General features: G+C 39.6%; 1 protein-coding gene across 1 annotated transcript in view; it reads right to left on the bottom strand.

Annotated features, from left to right (window-relative positions):
• The window catches only part of sntg2 (syntrophin, gamma 2), a 357280-nt gene extending 343830 nt beyond the window's left edge, over nucleotides 1-13450 (bottom strand). The window contains exon 1 of the mRNA XM_072549107.1: nucleotides 13174-13450. Coding sequence (XP_072405208.1) covers nucleotides 13174-13450 — 277 coding nt within the window. The remainder of the gene's footprint in view (nucleotides 1-13173) is intronic.
• Between the last annotated feature and the right edge of the window lie 3840 nt (nucleotides 13451-17290).

Here is a 17290-nt window from a genome sequence, read left to right as displayed (position 1 = left end):
AACATAACCCGAAACTTTACATATTGACTCAACCACCCAATGTTATGCTCAAGATAATTGTATTTTAATGGAGTTCAAGTCCATACTTTTAGTGGTAGTTTTATATCCGTATTTCATTCTACAAATTCAGACGTCACTTATTACTAGCTCCTCATATTTACATAACGAATTCACACCCAATTAACACTTAACTTATACATCGATCATTTGTTCTCACATGCCATAAGGTGTTAAGAATTTCTTCAGACTATATTAGATGACAACCTGTTTAGGTTTATAAGCTATATGAAGACAATATGTGAATTGAAATCACTCCTTATGAACTGTCTTACCTATGTAGCATGCATCACAAATTTTCTGATTTGTATGATACCCAACATTACTAATCCTGTTGGTGGTTTCTAAACACCTCCCATTAATGTTTCTTTACTCTGGCTGTTCCTCAGCTCCACCCAAAACAGCTCTATATTTGGATGGCACAGTGGCTCAGGGGTTAGCACTGCTGCCTTATGGCACCAGGGACCAGGGGTTTGATTCCTAACTCAGGTGACTGTCTGTGTGGTGTTTGCATATTCTCCCTGTGTCTGTGTGGGCTGCCTCCCACAATCCAAAGATGTGCAGATCAGGTGAATTGGCTATGCTAAATTGCCCATAGTGTTAGGTGCATTAGTCAGGTCTAAATATAGGGTAGGGGAATGAGTCTGGTCGTATATTCTTCAGAGGGTCGGTGTGGACTTATTGGGCCAATGGGTCTGTTTCCTCTCTTGCTAATGTACAGATCTCCTTAATGAATAGCCTCTTGAATATTTCATTTTCAGTCTTGGTCACCCTATAGCCATACGTCTGGAATGGTTATCAAATCACAACCATTTACTTCAACCAGTACCTTCAAATCAATAACTTTGCAAGCATTCAAATACAGAGCCGCGAATTCTACCTTTTTAACATTATTCTACATTCTGATTCTATTTCATCCTTTCCTTTGGTTTGTCTGTCTTCTGATTTCTGAATTCTGACCTTTCTACTTCCTGTCACCAGTTTTGCTTCCCTCCAATCTATTCACTCTCTCTCTTTCACGTTTCCAGCCATTTCTAAACCTACTTTCGATTCCTCCCAAATGTTATAGAGAACCTTGCTGTGATAGCGTTCTTGCTGAGGTGTAACCTGATCATATTGTACAGGTTCCACTACCTTAGAATCTCTTCCAATGCCTCAGAAATCTGAAGTCCTCTGATGCTACACTGGTTAGCCAGTCACAATATCATCATCATTATCATAGAATCTCGATAGTGTGGAAACAGGTCATTCAGTCCTACAAGTCCACACCAACCCTTTGGAGAGTAACCCACCCAGACCCATTCCCCGACTACCTACTTTAACCCCTGGGCAATTTTAGCATGGCCAATCCATTTAACCTGCATATCTTTGGACTGTGGATGTTCATTTGCTCAATTGACCCATTTCCATGCACACCTGCAGGTAAGAATTGGAGAAATTTTGAGATTAAGACTTTTAAGGTCCTCATTTTTAATCTCCTTCCTAGTTCCCTAAAATCTGTTTTCAGGGAAAATGGAGGAATAGGGGTGTTTTGGGGAACGATTAAATCTTTTGTCATTGTGAACCGTGACCTAGCTGCTAATCCTCTCGTGGAGAAATGTCTTGCAGTCACTCAGTTACATCTTAGTTCCTGATGAAGGGCTTTTGCTTGAAATGTGGATTCTCCTGCTCTTTGGATACTGCCTGACCTGCTGTGCTTTTCCAGCACCACACTCTCGACTTTAATTCTCAACATCTGCAGTCCTCACTCTCGCCTACACCTGAGAACCTGACAATGGTGTAGCAGCATTCCAGCCTGCAGTCATACCTATAGCTAAATTGAAACACTTCTCTTTTTCCCCAACTCCAAAATTTCCTATTATTACTGCTCTGCCACATTTCTTCCTATGCTTTCAGTGCAGCTGAGACATCTGTCATGGCCATGGCTGTGTTCTTCTGAGGAACCACCACCCTCACAGTATCAAGAATGGAAAACTGAATAGCAAGGAATATCGTCTCAAATTACTCCTGCATTGCCTGCTTGGTTCTTGTAAACTGCTTGGTGATCACCCATTTTTTATGTCCCTGTATGCTTGTAATGTTTGGTGTGACCACCTGCCTAACACATAATTCTGTCTTGCTGATGCACTACAGTGACTCCAGCCAGACCTGATTTTCAAAACTCAGCTTGAGACTCTTCCTACAAATCTGTTTGGCTGGGGCATGTGGTAGGAAAACTCAGTCAATTGAAATGCACAACCTGTGGCGTGTGAGAAGTCATGGATGTACTATTAATTCTAGTTTAAATATCTTATTTGTAGAATTGAACAGTAACTCACCAAGCAGCTCTGTCCACTGCACTAATGTAGAAAACAATACTGATGGGTGAAAAAATAGGTAAAAAGATAAATAAAGGAACACTTACTCCCTCCCTTGATAAACTCATACCTCCTTACTCTGCTTGAAATCTTTACTCCAAAGTTCGAACCAAAGTCTCTAAGGCACAATGTGCTATGCAATTTGAATCTTGGCCATTAAATGGATGGTACCTGCATTGACATCACTTCTCATTGGAATAATATTTAAATGGGTCAGTGCACACCAGGCAAAAGGACTCTGCCACCTCCAGGAAATGCTTAAAGTGCAAGTGGAGCCCAATGCTGTAACATAATGAGGCTTTGTATCAGATCATATGCTTTCCATCTGTGAAGTAAGGATTCAGCAGAGGGAAATTGGCCTACATGCTTTTATGATGTATTGCTCAGGCTGCTGTTCAGTATTCTCAGTTGGAAACTGTGTCCTCATGAATCTTGACTGAAGTTCAGGTTCAATATAGGACCTCATGCAGGAAGCACCAAATGTAGTTGCTGCCTGTGGAATTTCAACTACATTATGGAGCAGCCTCTTAAGGAAACAGGAGAAATAAAGGGCAGAGAAACAAAAGTATAAATTTCATGTTTAATTCTTTATGAATAGATCCACTTGCTAATGATTCAGACATCAGTCAGTTCAATTACTTTAAACACAAACCCTTTGGGTGAAAATGAGTAATGAAAGTACATATAAAATGTAATTTGTTACTTTAACTCACTATTCTGCATTGAAATAGAGGCAATTAGAAGAGATCAGCAAAATTGAATAAAAATAATTCTTTCTATATTTAACAATAAATGGAATATTGTGACAGTCTCAGCATTTGCAGAATGAATGAATGTCGACACATCTGGCAGAAAACCATTTAGCACATATTAAAAACTAAGAAAATATGCGACTTTCATAATTTAGTATTACGATGGAATTGAATCATTGCAGGTTTAACTCTCCAAGGGAATAGGAAGTGAAAGTGGGTGATCTGGAAACCTTGTTACAATGCATAGAATTGAAAAGCTCTGAATTCATTTTGAGAGAGTCAACAATGTTGAAAGCACAGGAATTTCAAAGTATTTCAACTAATTAATGGCTGGACGAATGAAGTACAATGTTTGGAAGATTTCAACTTTACTGTTGAACTGAAAGTAGAAAATGTAAAGAAGGTTATTCAGCATCTCAAATGCATGAGTCAATGTTTTAGATGTTTCCAATATCAATTCTGATGGGAAGCTGTTCTAGTGAAAGGTGACCTTTCATTTAGTTGAGGTGTTGATCAAATGCATATACCCAATATTTTACTTTTAAGTTCTGAGGAAAGGTCACTGCACCTGAAACATTAACTCTGATTTCTCTTCACAGATGCTGCCAGATCTACTGAGCTTTTCCAGCAACTTCTGTTTCGATTTCACTTTTAAGAGTTGTCTTATTTTCAGCCCAATTATCCTTTTGCTGTCTTTATAATAATAATTACAGTAAGCACTAATTTCACAGTAAGTAGTGCTGTGGTCAAAGCAATTACTTGAGGGAATTGGATGGCTACACATTGGTGAATCTTTTTGATGTAATTCTTCCATGTCAATGATCTACCGCACAATACTATGATCAACTAATATATTAAATGACTCTCCAGCTCCTCAGATGCTGCCTGACCTGCTGTGCTTTTTCCAGTGCCACACTTTATCGACTCTGACATTTCCAGCATCTGCAGTCCTCATGATCTCCTAATATTTTAAGTTGAACATTGGCAGAAAACAAAAGAGAACCAATGTATAAACATAAATGCAAACCACTTCTGAACTAGGTGCCAGTCAGAACATTTGATTTTGGGTTGAATTTAGAGCAGGAAAAATACCCAGAGTATATGGAAAATTATACTTTTCTGCACTTCCCCTTAAATCCTGACCAACATATTAGCCAGTCAGTGAGTCAAAACATCAGGAGGAACATGCAATTACCATTCTCCCATATGATAGTAGGTATCCCCTTATCCCTCACGCCAGATAATTCCCATTCTCCTCCAGTATATTCAGAAACTATGCTAGGAACAGCTTTGCACTAATTTCCCGTTCCTGGATGATAGAGCATTTGTTCATTCATTGTGAAAGTGGGGAAAGGGAGCACTCCAGAATAATGTCTTCAAACATCAGGGATTCTGTAGCCCGTATTCATATAAATCTGAAAGGACTAATACGGAAGACTTCCATACGTGCCACCTGTTGTCACAGGGATGTGTAAGCAGAACAGGTTAGGATCTTGATTGCGTGAGACCAAACATCTGGACTACCTCAAAGTCTCTACATCCAAGTCTATTTTATCAACGTAATCTGTAACATCTATAGTTGCTAACACGCAATAAATTAATATTGCTAATTACAAGAGACTCTTTTAGCCAGGTCAACAATTCTCTTCTACTCTAGACCAAGCAGACCTTGCAGTCTCCTAAACTGAAAGAGGACAGTAGCAGCAACTTTGATCATCAGCAGCAACTCTGACAGCACTTGTTGTATGGAATGTCTATATAACACTCAGATCTTCTGCAGGTTGTGGCTGATGGCCAATGCAAGTCCATGCAGTGAGATCTCATATAGCAGCTAACCACATGGTGAATGTGCGGGTCTAGGCAAAGTATAGGGCCGAGTCACTGGAAGATCTAAATTTTTTTAAAAACAGAAAACAATTGCTACAGAGGCTCCTAAGTATGTTTTTAAATGTAAATTCACTCATGCGGGAACCTAGCCAAAGACCTAATCTTCTCATCCAGAATTCTTAAACTAGCCTATGTTGTCTCATCATTGGGAGTCTGAGTAATTCTCAAGGTACATTATTAACTCATCAAAAGATATGCAAATCAAATGTCTTTATGATGCAATGAACTTTGAGAAAGAGTCATCAGAGGAAGTCTATGAAGGTTGTAGCTTAGCACTTAGGCTTTAGGTTTTGCAGGGCCATTACAACTTTGAAAATGATTAAATGTTTAAGATTGAGAATGGAGGACAGTGAAAGAGAGGATTGCTACAGGGTCCTTAAGTACAAGGACCCAAAAACTCTGATATAAATATTACCAAATACCTAACTCAGTGATCAATTTGATTAAAAAAAATCTAAAATAAATTATTGAAAAGTATTAAAAGTAATTGAGGGTATATCACACAAAGAAAAATGTAATTTATTCAGATATCTTAGGACCATTTATCAATTTTGACATTTCTAAAAATGTCTGCTCAGACTCAGTTTTGACTGACAAAAGGCAATTATATCCATTTGGAAGAAATTGGATGTACCATAATGTTGAGAGTTAGAGCAGAGATGGGTAGCAGAATTCAACCATATCCTCTGCTGATACAAAACTGAGAATAATAAGCCTCAAATTGTACCTGTCTTATATTTTTGTTTCCTTTAAGTTTTCATTCAACTTCAATTAGATGTCACCAAATGTAAACCTGGCATGCATTTATATAACTGGGCATTAAATGTAACGTTACCCCAAAAGCTGTTTCTCAATATAATTATGTGGTTTAGTGAGGCAACTATGTTTAGTTTGAAAACAACAGAAATTTATTTTATCATGAAAATAAGCATTTATAATCATGTTGTGGATCTACCATCTGCAAGTAACCCAATTTTAAAAGCCAGAAATGTTGGTTTAAAGGTATGATAAACTCTTTGCTGGGGCACAGTTTATCATCTTCTTAGTGAATTAAATAAATGGTAACGTACCTTTAAAAAGAATTCTGATCAGCATCCCTGTGCCGAAAAGAATGAACTTAATTTTACGGAGATTTTTTTGAAGACCTAAAACTTGCACAAATCGTGGAAACTCCCAGTGATGATAAATTCAAATGAGGGGTCAACAGTTAGATTTGTGACAGGGGTGGCTTCAAACGTGATTGTTTATACTTGCAGAAACGACCACAGAAAACTGAACGCGTAATACTGAATTCTCAGTGTAAATTCAATACAATGGAGTGGAATTTCTATTTGTGTACCTTAAAGCATGTCACCGAGGATTATCCTCAACACTGAAGTTTATCAATGATAGTCTCAGTTCAAACTATAAGCCTAATATTGGTAAGCTATATTGCAGCTTTAATACTGAATACACCATTGCAATATTGTTGACAGGACTCACTTAGCTGATATGATGTTATACTTAAGTATTGTGTTTCCTCTGGTTAAATAGGATTTTTTTGAACAGTAAAGTTCCAGTTAGCTTATCAGAAAATTGTATGCTCAACCTTGCTATGGTGTTTACGTACGTGCTGTCATCTGAAGGATTATTAGTTACTTTGGCCTCGGATGTTAAGCCTGGTGAAATTACTGAGCAAGATGGAGTTTGAGGCTCAATGGGGTGTATCTCACTTCTCTGGGTTAGCTGGGTGCAGGTCCCAATTCACATGTAACTCTGCCTCATGTCATGCAAAATATGAATCCTGACTGTTATTTGTTGAAGGTTGTCTCAACCTTCTCAGGGTGATTCAGCATGTGAGGAATTACTTAAGTTATTTCTTTTTATTGTTACCTTTAATTTCTGGAGTCTAGTGTGCTTACCTAGCATGAAATTCTCTGGCAGGAGCCACATTTTACCAGACTTTCAGTTTTAGTAACGTGGAGAGAAACTGGGTTCATTTTCAGCTGAGAAATCTTGAGGTGTAGTCATGATCATCAATGTTACACAGGTTTTGGTAGGCAAGTAGAAATTGGTGACAGAAGCGTCAGCAATCAAAGGACTCAGTTTTAAGATAACTAGGTAAAAAGAACCAAGGTTTTATTATCTAAAGAATTAATATTATCTGGGAAGGTATTCATTTGGTGGTAGAAGCAGATTCAACAATAACTTATCAAGAATTTATTAAAGTATTTTTTCTGAAAGAGAAAATTTGCAGGTCTAATGGAAACTGAAGTTATTGCACAGCTCTATTAAAGGGGTAGAACAGACAGAGTTAGTCAAATGATCTCATTCCAAACTGTCTGATTCTATGAGCACCCAGCAAGCAGAATAGGCTCTAATATTTACACTATATGGATACAAAAATTAGATTCAGAGGTAAGTATGCTTTCATAATACTTTTCCATAAATTGTATAGGCCCAGTGACTGGTGTCTATCATGGCTGTAGAAAAATAATGGCGCTTGTAAAAGGTAGTGTGATCCTATTTAACCATAACATACTAAGGAGGGGAATGGAAATTCTATACCTATATACAGATAAATATATCTTTATATTTTATATATTTAATTTACAAAGTTTTGATTAGAGCACAGGATTGTGGAAACACTTCAGCTGGCTTTGTTGCTTAAGGGTTATTAGGTCTGACATTGTGAGATAAAAGCACACAATGGCAGTTGCTCCTAACAACCAGAAAAGCAATTTGCACTAACACGCTGCAGCTGGGAAACGGTCACTGTACGCAGAGCAGAAATTACAGCATTTTTCACTTAGTTAAAAGTAAGCATGATAAGATGTAAGGCAATTGGTTTTTGAAAAATTAACAAGAGACAAGTGATAAAAGATACATCAGAAACATAATGAACTGGCTTACTTTGAATTTCAAATTGAGAAATTAATTCATCAATCAACATGCTGCAAAAAATTCATTTAATTCTGGAAGTGTAATCTACTATTTTCATTAATGCACACACACTTAGAAACATACTTTGTGATCTACCATGCACTGTTGTCATACAGGTTCAGAGAACGTGTTTTAATTAGGACATGAATAGAACCCAAAAGTATTAGTTCAATATTATCTGAGGATACACTGACAATTTCTGTTTCAGAAACGGAGTGCAGAGGATAAAGCTGAGCTGGCCAACTTGGAGCTCTTTCTGATGTGCTGTGCATTTTAATTCCCTTCAAAGTACACATTTTGCCAATGTGTAGTGAATTCTCTGCAGGGTTTACACTGAGTCATAATTAAGGTGACTGCTATGAAAACTAGCTTTTCAATGAATTGGAGATATTAAATTCCAAAGAGTGAGAAAGAGAGATCGAGAGAGGAGTTTAGTTAGAAACAAGATTTGTGCAATGATTCTAATGCACTGAACAACAAAAACATTAATTGGAAAATGACTTAATATTGGCCAAGAATGGGTTTTGCAAGCTGATCCCCAAGTACTTGCTGTGAGAACAGGAAGATTAGGAAATTATTCATCATATTATCAAATGTTATCATCTTAATGCAAAACTTGCTCTATTCTGGGTCTGCAAATAATAAGGTCAATTTTCCAATCACCGCCTCTTAGAGAATGCCCATGTCAAGGAGGTAAATCTTAGGAAAATCTCAGGAAATCTTAGGAAAGTAAGTTAAAAAGCAAAAGAATATTGGAAAAACTCAAACAGATCAGGCAGCAACTTTTCATCATAACTTGTTCGGGTGAAAGTTTATTGAACTAGGTTGGGATGAATTGATTGCTGGGTTTGGGAAACGCAAGCTGTGCACTTTTCCAGCAGGGAAAAAAAACACAGACAAGATTCATAGGTGGTATCACATGGATTTTTGTCTTTTGATGCTGGGGTTGGGTTTTCAGTGCAATTTGTGAATCACAAACCAATGTGTGAGGAGTCTGGGTGTCGTGGTAGGCTGGTCAACCTCAGCACTCCGACACAGTAACATAAAATAAACAAAACTACTGTGGATACTGACAATCTGTAACAAACAAGAACAGAAATGTGTTCTGAAGAAGGGTCGCTGGACTCAAAACATTATCTCTGTTTTCTCTTCATAGATGCTTCCAGACCTGCTGAGTATCTCCAGCAATTTCTACTATTATATATTCCCACCAGTGCTTCCAACAGTCTTGGAATGTCTCCTAAATCTTAACTTTCATTTCCACCAACCCCTTCCCGTTTCATGCCCTGTCAGATTGTGTGTGCTACCTTGATGAGCCCCATGGAACCTTCATAGCTACATATAATTGGAAAATATTTTACATTCCTTGTGAAAAGGACATCTCTCACCATATTTAAAAGGCTCTAACATCAGTACTGAAGGGAACAATGGACTCTTCCAAGTGTATTGTCGGTCCAGGGCAGGTGTGTCCCAAGCTACACTTGCATTAGCAGGAAGAGCAGTCCTGTCCTTCCAGGAACTGTAAGAATGGTAGAGGCTGAAATCCTCATAACATTTAAGTAACATTTAGATGTACACATGTGAGGCCAAGGCATACAAAGCTATGGGCAAGTGCTGGAAAATGGGATTAGAATAGTTTAGTGCAGGTTTTTGACTGGCAAACACTTGATGAGCTAAAGGGTCTTTTCCTGTTCTGTAGATTTCTATGTCTCCATCTTTTTATTAGATTATCATGGCTTCACGAAAAGGATGTAGCTGGCCTGCGCTGAGGTTTGGAATGTCTGCAGGACCAAATTTGGAAGAAGTGCTTCTGGAATCCAGTCTTGCTTTCCTGCATTGTTGTTGGCTGCACTGTCAGTACTGAGCTGTTCTCCCATGAAACTTGATGTTGCAAATTACCTCTGAGCATACGGTTTGCTTACCGACAGGCAAAGCCTTGTGGTGCATCAGTAGGTTTGTCTTCAGAAAATAAGCGAGTTCTATTACTAACCTGCAGTAACAATTCCTATTTTCAAGATTTGACATGCATCTATAGGTCAGGGACACTTACAATTACACTTATACTTGTTCTGCCTTCTAGTGATACCAAAGGTAGGCCCACGTTGGGGTGTACATGCTTTTGATGAAGAAAAGCAGATCTCATCGGAGAAGATAATTGTCCATTATACTTTGCATTACATTTAAGAACATAGGAACTAGAAGCAGGAGTAGGCCATCGGGCCCTTCGAGTCTGCTCCGCCATTCAATAAGATCATGGCTAATATTTTCATGGCCTCAGCTCCACTTACCTGCCCTCTCACCACAACCCTTAACTGCTCAAAAAATAATCTATCTTAGCTTTAAAAACATTTACTCAAGAAGCCTCAACTACTTCACTGGCCAGTGAATTCCATAGATTCACAACCCTCTGGGTGAAGAAATTCCTCCTCAATTCAGTCCTAAATCTGCTCCCCTTAATTTTGAGATTGTGCCCTCTTGTCCGAGTTTTACCCAACAGTGGAAACATCCTCTCTACTTCTATCTTTTCTATTCCCTTCATAATATGTTATGCTTCTATAAGATACCCCTTCATATTTCCAAATTCCAATCAATATAATCCCAGTCTACTCAGTCTCTCCTCATAAGCTAACCCCCTCAACTCCAGAATCAGCCTAGTGAACCTCCTCTGCACCCACTCTTGAGCCAGTACATCTTTTCTCAAGTAAGGAGACCGAAACTGCACACAGTACTCCAGGTGTGGCCTCACCAACACCCTATATGACTGCAACATAACCTCCCTGCTGTTAAACTCAATCCCTGTAACAATGAAGGATAACATTCCATTTGCTTTCTTAATTACCTGTTGTATCTGCAGACCAACCCTCTGTGATTCATGCACAAGGACCCCCAGGTCCCTCTGCACAGCAGTACACTGCTATTTCTTACCATTCAAGTGAGAACCCTTTTTACTGTTTTTCCTACTGATACGGATGACTTAACATGGTACTCCATCTGCCAGGCCTTTGCCCACTCATTTAAACTATCTCTGCCCCTTTACAAAGTTTCACAGTCCTCTGCACACTTCGCTGTACCACTCATCTTAGTGTCATCTGCTAACTTTGACACTCTATATGTGATCCCCAACTCCAAATAATTTATGTAAGTTATGAATAATTGCAATTTTAACACTGATCCCTGAGGCATGCCAGTAGGAACTAATTGCCAACCAGAATATACCCACCCTTTGCTTCCAGTTGGTTAACCAATCCTCTGTCCATGCTAATACATTGCCCTTAACATCTTGCATCTTTATCTTATTCAGCAGCCTTTTGTGTGCCACCTTGTCGAATGCCGTTTAGAACTCTAGATGCACCACATCTACTGGATTCCCATTGTACACTGTGTTCGTAAGATCTTCATAGAATTCCAAAAGATTGGTTCAGCATGACCTGCCCTTCATGAACTCATGCTGCGGCTGCCCAACGGGACAATTTCTATCTAGATGTCTTACAATTTCTTCCTTGATAATACACTCAAGCATTTTCCCCACTACTGACATTAGTCTAACTGGTCGATAGTTTTCCATCTTTTGGCTAACTCCCTTTTTAAACAATGGCATCACATTTGCTATTTTCCAATTTGCTGGAACTGTCCCAAAGTCCAGTGAATTTTGGAAAGTTACCAAAAATGCATTTGCTATTTCTCCCACCATCTCTTTTAGCACCCTGGGATACATTCCATCAGGGCCATGAGACTTGTCTACCCTTCAATACATTCGCTTGCCCAAAACTCCCTCTTTCGTGATAATGGTTGCTTCATCTCATTGCCAATTACTGACATGTTATTCATGTCCTCCACTGTGAAGGCTGACACAAAATACCTGTTCAGTGCCTTGGCCATTTCCTCATTTCCCATTACTAAATCCCCCTTCTTATCCTCTAAATGACCAATGTTTAATTCAGCCACTCTTTTTTGCTTTATGTATTTATAGAAACGTTATCTGTCAGTCTTTATATTCTGAGTTAGTTTTATTCTCATGTTCTATCTTACTTTTCTTTATAGCTCTTTTTGTGATTTTCTGTTGACCTTTAACTCTTTCCCAATCTTCTAGTTTCCAGCTGATCTTCGCCAGTTTGTATGGCTTCATAGATCACAGAATCTCTATAGTATGGAAACACACCATTTGGCCCAACAAGTCCATACTGACCCTCTGAAGTGTAACCCTCCTAGACCTATCCCTTATGTTTACCCGTGACTAATGCATCTAACCTACACATCCCTGGACACTATGTGCAATTTAGCAGGTCCACTTCACCTAACCTGGACTGTGGGAAGAAACTGGAAACCCACACAGACACGGGGAGAATGTGCAAACTCCACGCAGTCACCTGAGGCTGGAATCGAACCTGGGTCCCTGGTGCTGTGAGTCAGCAGTGCTAACCACTGAGCCACCGTGCCACCCTGCACTGAACCACTGTGCTGCTCCTTCTCTTTCGATTTGATTGCGTCCCTTATTGCCTTTGACATCCATGGCAGATTATCCCTTTTCCTATATTACTTCCTTTTCACTGGTATATACTTTTGCTGAGCACTTTGAAAAATTGCTTTGAAAGTCCTCCACTGTTTCTCAACTCTCCCACTATAAAGTCTTTGCTTCCAGTCTACTTTAGCCAACTCCTTCCATCCCAGTGAAGTCTCTCTTGTTTAATCACAAGACCCGATATTGGATTTTATCTTCTCATCTTCCATCTGTATTATAAATTCAACCCTACTGTGATTGCTCCTTCCAAGAGGATCCCTAACTATGAGGTCATTAATTATTCATGTCTCATTACACAGAACCAGATCTAGGATAGCTTGTTCCCTCATCGGTTCCATGACATACTGTTCAAGAAAATTATCACTGATACATTCAATGAACTCCTCTTCATGGCTACCGTGACTGACCTGATTTGACCAATCGACATGTAGATTAAAATCCCCCGTGATAATTGCCATACGAATTTTACAGGCATTAGTTATTTCTTTGTTTATTGTCCACCCCAATGTGATATTATTATTTGGTGGCCTATAGTCTACAACTATCAATGACTTTTCGTTCTGAGGATTTCTAATTTCCACCCAAATGGACTCAACCCTTTTCCCCTTAGAACTGATATCATCTCTCACCACTGCCTCAATGTCGTCCTTAAATATCAGAGCTAAACCATCTCCCTTACCTCCCTGTCTGTCCTTCTGTATAGTCTTATCCCCTTGGATATATTCATGACCATCCTGCAACCATGTCTCCGCAATGGCTACTAAATCAGATTCATTTGTGTTGACTTGTGCCTTTACCTCAGCTACTTTGTTACCTGAATGCTTGTAACATTCATAAAGTGCCTTTATGCTAGTTTTTGTACCCTCCCTATGAATTCCAATATCTCCAATAATAATATATTCTGAGTTACCCTTCCTTTCACAGGATGCCATGTAGTTAAACCGTCCTGCATGCATGCTAACCTGCAGCTTTTCATTTTGTTTAGCACCATACTTCCTGGTGTTTTCCTCTTCCCTTCCCCCGACTCACTAATTTAAAGTCCGAGAGACCACCCGATTTATCCTTTTCGCTAGAAAACTGGTTCCAGGTCAGTTCAGGTGAAGACCATCCCATTTGTACAGATTCCTCCTGTTCCAAAACTGATGTCAATGCCCCATGAAATGGAACACCTCTTTCCCATATTACCCCATTAGCCACATGTTTACTTCCCTAATTTTCTTATCCCTAAATCAATTTGTACACGGCTCAGGTAATAATGCAGAAATTATAATCTTTGAAGACTTGTCCCTTAATTGTGTTCTTAGTGCTTGGTAATCCCCAAACAGTTCCTCCATCCTACCCTTGCCTATGTCGTTTGTCGCAATATGGACCACAACAAATGGATCCTCCCCCTCACACTCCAATATCCTTTCAAGTCAGTCAGAGATATCCTGCACCTTGGTACCAGACAGGCAACATTTCATGCAGGACTCATGCTTCTGCTTACAAAGGATACTATCTATCCCCCTAATTATAAACACTTTTATGCAAAACACAGTCAGTTGAGTGTGGAAGAGAAGCAATGCATAAACCTTCGTCAATGGTATTTTTTGCAAACTTGATACAGAGGTATCAAAGAACTGATCGAGAATCCTGTGTAGTTGTTGTAACCATGAATGTGCTAGGGCGAACATGTTACACCATAGTGATGATAGCTTTATGAAGGATTGATGCTGTTTAAAGAGATGCAGGAATACGGTTTAAATAGATCTCTACATCAGTAACATGCTTTCCAGCTAGCTTTATCATTTCTTTACACCATGGTAGCTTAGATGTAATGAAAAAGGAAAGGGACTCACTGTTTGTAATTGAAAAGAGCCAAATGCTATTACAAATTGCAAGGGACTATCAATCTTTCTTTACTGAGCAGTTGGCTTGGTCTTTTCAATAATCAAGGTAACACAGTCCTATTTGTCTGTGCACTGTCCCATTCTGTCTCTACCTGGTTGCAGTGATTCAATTGCTGCCCATCCATCTGGTGAGGAGTTAATTACTCTCTAAAGGGTGTATCTTCATCATTAGCATGGAGTCACTTCAGATGCAATTTACTAGGTCAAGGATATCCAACAATTGGAACCGAGGGGTAGACACATGTATCACCACATAGACTCCATATAAAGAAAGAAATGTCCAATTAGAAAATAGAGACTCCTAATAACCAAATACCAACAAAGAAAACCCAAGCAACTGGAACCAAAAGCATTGCTTTTAGTCTGGGAAATGAATTAGGAGCTAAAGTTGGTGGTGGATCGTCTCCTCTCTCCCACTTGTACTTTTGTCAGATGGGAATCAAATCTTGCTGAGGTCAGATATTATGGCAAGGCTCAGTTCCATCTTCGCGCCCAAAGAAACAGTGCCCAGAAACACAAAGGGAAAGCAAGTAGTGTATGCTTGGTCCAGGGTTGGTGGGTCCCAAGCTCTTCATGCATTTGCAGAAAGAACTGTCCTGTTCTCCCAAGCCCACAAGGACCCTTTGATAATTGTTTGGTTTTAACTCTCACTCAGCTGGGCCTCCTTTCAGGATCATTGGAGACAAATGCCTTTTTCTAGTGAGTTTGAGAACATACTGGCGTTATGAAGGCTCACAGGTGAATTTGCCTGTTTGGCCCAGCAATGTCACTGAGACACAACTTTGCTAGAGAGCTTAGGGCACCAATATTGTGGGCCATGCATACTCCCTTCACCTTAATTCAGAGGCTAAAATGGTGTGACAGGATCAGAGTGCAATACCGCAAACCATCTTCATACTTTGTGCTATGAGTAAATCTAAATACTCATTCAAGTCAAAGTGTCTTTACATCATGGAAAAAGCCTTTCGGCCCACCATGTCCAAGCCATCATTAAACATTCATTTATTCTAATCCCATTTTCCTGGCCCATAGTCAAATGTCTTTTTAGACAGTGAATGTCAGATAGCCACAATCTTCTGGGTGACAAAGTTTTTTCCTGAAATCCCCGTTGAACCTCTTGCTCCTTAGCATAAAACTGTGTCCCCTACTTATTATTACTAAAGTGAAAGGTTTCTCCCTAATGACACTGTTTATGCCCCTTATAACTTTGTACATCTCAATCAGGTCATGCATCAGCTTTCTCTATTTTCTGAAAAAGCAACTGCAACCTATCCAGTCTCTCTTCATCGCTGAACTGCTCCATCCCAGGCAATATCCTGGTGAATCTTCTCTGCACCCTGTCTAGCACAATGGTATCCTTCCTATAGTGTGGTGACCAGAAATGCATACAATAATCCAAACATTATGTACAGCTCCACCAGAACCTCATTGCTCTGTATTCAACACCTTGTCTAATAAAGGCAAGTATCCCATATACCTTCTACCTGTCCTGCTACCTTCAAAGATTTATGGACAAGCACGCCAAGGTTTTTTTGATCCTCTGTGTTCCCTAGTTTTCTCATGCCTTATTAGTCCTCCCAAAATGCAGCCCTCACACATTCCAGCATTGAATTTCATTTGCCACAGTATAGCCTATCTGATCGTCTCATTGTTTTGCAGTCTGAGACTTTCATTCTCGCTTTATACCATGTTGCTGATTTCATCTCATCTGCAAATTTACTGAACGTAACTCTTAAGTTCATGTCTACACCATTAATATGTACTTTCAACAGCTAGGGTCCCAGCACTGAACCCTGTGCAATGTCACATTGGACACAGGTTTCCAGTCACAAAAACATCCATCGATTATAATCCTTTACTTCCTACCATGAAGCCAAGTTTGGAACCAATTGCACTGGATCCCATGGGTCTTAACTTCTTAACCAATTTGCCATGCCAGGCTTTATCAACATCCTGACTGAAGTCTGTGTAAATTATATCAACTGCACTGTCACCTCCTTGAAAAAATTCAAATTTGTGATACATGATCTCCTCCTGACAAAGCCACGCTGACTATCTCAATTAATCCTGGCCTCTCCAGAACTGAGATCCACAGAATTATTTTTCCAATTATTTCCCGATCACTGACATGAGACCTTTTGGCCTATTGTTTTGGCCTATAGTTTATCTATACTGCCCCTTTTAAATAACGGCACCATATCAGCTTTCCTTCAATCCTCTGGCATCCTTCTGATGTGCGGAGAGGATGTGAAAACTAATGTCAAGGTCTTGGCACTTTCTCCCTTGCCTTCCGCAACAACCTGGGACAAGTGGGCGGCACGGTGGCACAGTGGTTAGCACTGCTGCCTCATAGCACCAGAGATCCGGGTTCAATTCCTGCCTCAGGTGACTGACTGTGTGGAGTTTGCACATTCTCCCAGTGTCTGCGTGGGTTTCCTCCGGGTGCTCCGGTTTCCTCCCTCAGACCAAAAATGTGCAGGTTAGATGAATTGGCTATGCTAAATTGCCCATAGTGTTAGGTGAAGGGATAAATGTAGGGGAATGGGACTGGGTGGGTTACGCTTCGGCGGGTCGGTGTGGACTTGTTGGGCCGAAGGGCCTGTTTCCACACTGTAAGTAATCTAATCCAATCTAAAGTCGCATTTGGATCAGGGATTTATCTACATTGAAGCCCACTAAAACCACAAATACTTAGCATCTGAGCAGCAAATGCAAAATTCATATGTTACATGGATAGTTGAAATAAAGTATCTGTCCATGGACAAATCCAAATAGAACAAGTCAATAGAAGAATGTATGATTCCCCATCATTGGTGCTCAGCCACATAAACTGGTTATTTAGAGTTGTCAGTTACTGAGTACTACTTTATTCTGAGAAAGCATTCTATATTTTCTTGGTCCCTGAGA

This window comes from Chiloscyllium punctatum, chromosome 3 (genome assembly GCF_047496795.1).
Source record: "Chiloscyllium punctatum isolate Juve2018m chromosome 3, sChiPun1.3, whole genome shotgun sequence".
NCBI lineage: Eukaryota > Metazoa > Chordata > Chondrichthyes > Orectolobiformes > Hemiscylliidae > Chiloscyllium > Chiloscyllium punctatum.
This window is presented reverse-complemented; position numbering and strand designations above follow the sequence as displayed.